Source organism: Zonotrichia leucophrys, chromosome 2 (genome assembly GCF_028769735.1).
Source record: "Zonotrichia leucophrys gambelii isolate GWCS_2022_RI chromosome 2, RI_Zleu_2.0, whole genome shotgun sequence".
Lineage (NCBI taxonomy): Eukaryota > Metazoa > Chordata > Aves > Passeriformes > Passerellidae > Zonotrichia > Zonotrichia leucophrys.
Genome location: NC_088171.1, coordinates 145,250,584 through 145,256,678, shown reverse-complemented (window position 1 = coordinate 145,256,678; position 6,095 = coordinate 145,250,584). Strand labels below are relative to the sequence as shown.

The 6,095-nt window shown below is 38.9% G+C and overlaps 1 protein-coding gene across 1 annotated transcript in view; it reads right to left on the bottom strand.

Annotated features, from left to right (window-relative positions):
• TG (thyroglobulin) overlaps positions 1 to 6,095 on the bottom strand; it is a 149,326-nt gene that overhangs the window by 62,355 nt on the left and 80,876 nt on the right. The window contains exon 41 of the mRNA XM_064703628.1: positions 2,197 to 2,396. Within this exon, the coding sequence (XP_064559698.1) occupies positions 2,197 to 2,396 (200 nt within the window). The remainder of the gene's footprint in view (positions 1 to 2,196; positions 2,397 to 6,095) is intronic.

Sequence of the window (6,095 nt, the reverse complement as noted above, 5' to 3'; positions counted from 1 at the left end):
GACACCCAGCACAGCTGCCCTCTGCAGCCCCCTGCCATCCATACCATTGATCCAGTCATCCACATCAACATTACCCTGGTAAATTAATTGAGTGATCAAAAAAATGAAGTCAAATGCCAGGCTAATGCTCTTAAGCCATTTAAAACAAGACCAGAATTACTGATAACACTTATTTCTAATCATACTACTGAAAGATGAAATAAATTCTAAAAAGTCCCTGTGATAGCTTTGCACTGATTTTGTTCAATCTGTTTTCAGATTGGTTCCAAGTAAAAGCTATTATAGCGTAGACACAGGAAACTCAAAAGCATTTTGCTATTTCAGGTGCACATTTTCTAGTAAAGAAAGTTTCATGCACCACCCCTCTCCGCATGCTCAGGAACAGCATGGTTTTATCATGCATAACAAATACAGAAACAAGGAGCACAAAGCTGACTTTTGCAGAAGAGCTCTACTGAGGGATTTTCCCTCAGGAAATGTATATCTGATATATATTCTCAGTTTCATGATTCTAATCTGTGTGCACCTCCTTTTTTACAGTACAATTAAAAGTACTCAATGATTTCGGTGTCTTTGAACACAAACAGACACATCCCTTTACAGGAGATATAAGTGAAAAACCAACTTTGTCAACACTTAAAAAAATCAAATATATTTTTAAGCTACAAGCTACTTCTATTGTTGCTTGCTTTTCATTTTTTCAGTGTATTTCACAAGAAAACTAAATCCACTCTGAAGCTGTCAGGATAAATAATTAACACTACTCTGAAATCTGAAATTAACACTACTCTGAACTCAGTGGAGATGCTGGTTTTGCCAAGACAGTCATCTTCACAGTCCCAGAAAAAAAAAATATATAAACACTAAAAAAGTGGGCAGAATTGGTGCACCTGTCTGCTCATTGCTCTTGCCACTGTTTTCTATCAGTGTTCTGCCGTAGGAGAAAGAATGAGTTTAAACTTATTTTGTAAAAGAAAATACATAATGTGGAACTACTTTCTAGAAGCAACAATAAGCAAAGAGGTCCTGGCATTTCCCTTCCTTAAGTGGCTCAGCTGTTAAATTGCACTGTGTCCTGCCACAGTTTTCACAGGGTCCCATCCTCAGCCATGTCAGTAAAGGGTTTGTGACTTCAGAGTAGGAGGAAACTGAGAGAAAAGTACTCTGGGTCTTCTAGCAAATTAAATTTCATGTCAAGAGCTGACTAAAAATTTAGGAACTGTGAGAGGAATTATCTGATAATGACAGAAAAAAACAATTAATAAGCAGCAATTTTCAAAAACTTCCTTTGCCTTCCTCACTAGAGTGATGCAATTAAAATAAACATATTGAGTCACAGGGATGCAAAAGCAAGTTATGTTTCCTGAAGCCAGGACACAGTGAAGAACAATTAGGTACTGAATAAAGAGGTCATTATAATCAAGGCAGCATTTTATTTAATTGGGCCCTCAGCTTCCTGAACCAAGAATTCTATTCCACTGCTCACTGTTCCAAGGCAGCACTGCTAGCAGAGCTCATTTTGCCCAAGTACCATTTCTGATGGATTTATAAACTTCCTCTGGTGATTAAGCCTCATTTCAGAGCACACTGAGGCTGTGAAGATAAATGGCAGTATTGATGCTGACAAAACTGGTATCAGAGTCCTGAGACTCAACACAGGAAAGGCTGTAAGGATATGGATCACTTGGAGTGACTGAGAAAATGGTCTACGGTGACAGGAAACAAGCCCATCTGTAAACTGATTTTTACTCTCTGAAACTTGTTTTTTCTTTTAAATGAAATCTGTCTTAAGATCCGATAAAAAGACTGGATACTTGAACATGTGGGAGTTTGGCTCATCAGTTTCAGGGTCTAAAAGCTGCTGAGCAACATCAAATTTATGGAATGGAAAGTAAGCTGTTGTACCTCCAGGTTACGAAACAAGGTTATTTATATAACACACAAAAAACCACAGTGACGAAAACTGGATTCTTACTATGAGTAAACCAAACACCAAAGTGCATCTCTTGTACATCCTGGTGAAGCATCCAGCTCCTGGAGATAACAGTCACAGGTGAGATGAAAAATAACTACAGCAACAACAGCCCTGGCAGGGTATGGATGAAATAAAACCAGCACCCACACACTGCAGCATCCTCATCTCCGCAGCAACATCCTTTCCCAGTGGCTGTGAGGCTGAAGCAGGAATGGACTCACCATCAGCAGCAGCCTCCTGAAGAGCTCTGTGCCCGCTGTGTCCGTCAGCAGGTGGGCGCTGGTGACATCGGCCCCACCGCGCGCGGCGCCCACAGAGACGCGGCCGGGGTTGCCCCCAAAGCTGGCGATGTTCTGCTGCACCCACCTCAGAGCTGCCAGCTGGTCCCAAAGGCCGGCATTCCCCCTGGCCTCAGCAGAGCCTGGTGGAGGAGACAAAACACGGCTGAAAACTAGAAACATTGAAGTTTGTGGTAAATGTTACATTTTTTGCAGCTCTTGCAGATGAAACTTGACAAAACTGGTAACAGGGTTTAAAAGTCTGAGGTGGTCTCTTCCAAGGTAATCACTATATACAGTGAGCCCATTTCAGTTTTTACCACTCCACAGGGCAGCCCTGGGAGTGCTGCTTTTTCCCAGTGGTAGAAAAATAATACATGAACTTCTAAGCTTCATTAGGACTAATCATGGCAGGAGACTAATCCAGGCTCAAATATCCATAGATAGGACTATCCATAGCCATAAGATTATTTTTCTACTTAAGTAGATCAATCTTAAAATTAATTAAAAACAAGCACAAGAAATCTGTGTATTTGCCAAGTTCACAAGTTAGAAGGGATCTATAAGAATTGCTGTTTTCATGGAGTACACCTCCATTTTTCCTTCCTACATAACTCTTACACTTGTCCTGCCTGACCATTCATAAATCACAACATCTTGAATTTCTTTACACTCTCCCAGATATTATTTTAAAATTTAAAATATTTCTGTCTATATTCTTTGAGATCATCCTATGGCTATCCAATACAAATCTGATATATATATATACATATATATATATATATATATATATATATATATATAGTTTTTGTAAACATAAAAACAAACAAATAATTATGTGTTTCTCATAACTAAATATGAGCACCTCCTTTTAACACCAGAAAGTGGTAACCTGATACTTTGATTAATAAGTAACTAATGCCGAAAGTATCTAATGATGCAAGAATGTAGGTAATCTTGATTTTATGTCAACAAAACAGAAATAAGTAATTCCTCCATGGTTTGTAAAAAAGGAACAGAAAATTATTATTCACTGTCTGCTTCTTTTTAATCCACAATGATCCATTCATTTTCAAAGTTTTAAAATTCTTCACATTTAAAACTTGGAAAATAACAAAAACCCGCAGGACAAAACAGAAAAACTGTGAATAGAAACACAGCTGAAACTATTTCTTTCTTCCATTGCCAAGACCAAATAGTACAAGTTTAAAATAAGAGTAGGTTCAGAAACTAGTGAATTAAAATTAACAGGGAGTGGAATAAAAAGATGCTGCTTTGTGGACAGGTCTTGGGCACGGAGCAGTTTAAGTGTGCATCCTGTAGTGAATTCCTGAGGTATCAAACACACCAGTTTACACAGCAGAATAAACACAGAGGAGAACAGATTAATGGTAATCAGATTAATGCAGATCTTAGAGGTGTCCACATTACAACAGCCATTGCTAAGAACAGCCTTTCAGTAGGACAGGCAAAAAGTGAAAGGCCCAAAAAGCCATGACCTGCAGCCATTGTTTCAGATGATCAGTCCAAGCCATACCAGTGAAGCAATGGAGGAAATAATTTTCCCTGCTTAGTTTTTCAGTTTTGTCATTTGTTTTTTGGGTTTTTTTTAGTTTGTTCTGCATACCATGACCAGCTCCCAGAGATCTCAATCCAGCAATAAATCCACTCTTTAAAAAGGAAATCTCATTTTAAGGACTTGCTCTATCCTCATTGAGACCACTCCAAAGGAACTGAAATCAAAGAATCAGTCAGGTTGGAAGGGACCCTTAAACCCTTGAGCCCAACTGTTAACCCAGCACTGTCAAGTTCACCACTAAACCATGTCCTCAAGTGCCACATATTCATCTTTTTAAATATTTCCAGGGATGGTGACTGAACCACTGCCCTGGGTAGCTGTTCCAATGTTTTACAATCTCTTTGGTGAAGAAATTTTTATGTGCAGATCCATGTAAATGTTTTAGCCACACAAACTGCCTTGCTTTCACTATACTAAACAAAAAGACCAAAAAGGGAAATATAACCAGTTCCTTTCTCCTTGGCAAAAACCACAACTGGGTTGTGAAATGTACCACACTGGAGAACAGATGCATGCATGGACCTTCATAAGAGTTAGACTGAAAGAAGCATGTCTGCCAGGAATCTTTTCCAGTGCCTTTTTGAAGGAAAAGATCACATTCCTGAGGACCACAGGAAGCTGAAAAGAAACCAGAGTCCTCGTGTGCTTCTTTCTGTTATTACTAAACAGAAGAAGAACAATAGTGCTAAATTAAAGCATGAAAATTGTTCTGGTTTATATGACTTCATGGAATCTTTAAAGAATAAAACCTAAAAACATGACTGTCTTCTCCAAACTCTTGCCATCCATATCACTGGCAACTCACCTTCATTTTTTGGACACAAAGGAAGAAGCGAAGGCATTAGTAAGAATATGCATCACTTTTTGCAACATTAATAGGTGATAGCAAATTTAATTAAACATCTTTTATATTTAGAAGAAAGAGAGCTCTTTCACTTTTTACAAAAGCCCTGCCACTGAGAGACCAGAAGAACTACAGAACTAACAAAAACTCCATACAAACAAAAGGAAATCTTCTGTTTTCACTACCCTTCAACTCCTTAAAAATCCACTTAAGTCCTTCCTCTCTAGTTTTGTAATTTATAACAAATCAACTTGAGAGGATTCAGGACTTTGCTTGGTTGGAAAATCAAACTAATATAACTCACAAGTTCATAACTTTTATTTCTAACTGTAGGGCCTTCTAACAGCCCTGCTGTGAAGCCCTAAGGGTGAACTCCTGCTCCCTTTGAAACCAATGGCAAAAGTTCCAAAGGCCCAGGTGCACAAGACTGGAATGTTAATGGTGAATAACTTAAATAATCACCCATTTGTGGTCACAGCACCAAGCCTGACAGAGTTCAAGGTGTGTTTGGACAACATTCTCAGGTGTATGGTGGGATTCCTGGTTGTCCTGTGCAAGAGCTGGACTTCAATGATTCTTGTGAATCCTTTTCAACTTCAGATATTTTGTGATTCTAGGACTGTATGTTTTTCCCAAATCCACACCATGGACTTCTCAAACAGGAAGAGGCCAGGAAAGACTGGCCAGGAAATTTTCTCTGACCACAGCTCCACAGTACAGGGAGCAGGAGAAGGTCCCCAAAAAGTCCTGTAATGAACCACCTCTATCAGAAGGTTTGCAGGAATGCCAACCAAGCCCATGTAGTGACATTAATTTTCCTAAATTATGCATCATCATATAAATACTGCTGTATCATATTCAGCCCAACCAGCATTTTCCACTTAGGAGGAAACTTAGGTGAGGTTCACAGGGCTGAAGGAGGGTGGTGTGGGCCGTGCTGTGTACTGGAAGTTCCCATAGCATATATCCACACTGCATTTGGCTCTAGACAAAATGAAATTATTCCATCACTTTCATAAATATTGGGTTTGCACTGATGTAAACTGTAATTTCTTTTTTTTTCTCCAGATACACCCATGACCAAATTCTTATCTAAACAAGTAAGGATCTTGTAGTGACAGCTCTCTGCTTAAAGAATGAAAGATGCTTTGCTGTGAGTAAGCTTTGAACAAAACAGTAAACACAGAAGGGAAAAAATAACCAAGAACTATATCTATAACCTCAAACTAGGCAAAATCCACCCAATATCACTAGCAGTGAACACTCAAAAGGATCATGAGGCCAAGTATATAGGTCAGATACTTGCAAACATGGCAAATATGACATCCTAAAACTTTTAAGTGTATTAAAATGCCCACTAAAGAGACCAAAGATTGCCACCAGACTGAGACAGAGCTCCACTTGCAGCTGTTGCATTTT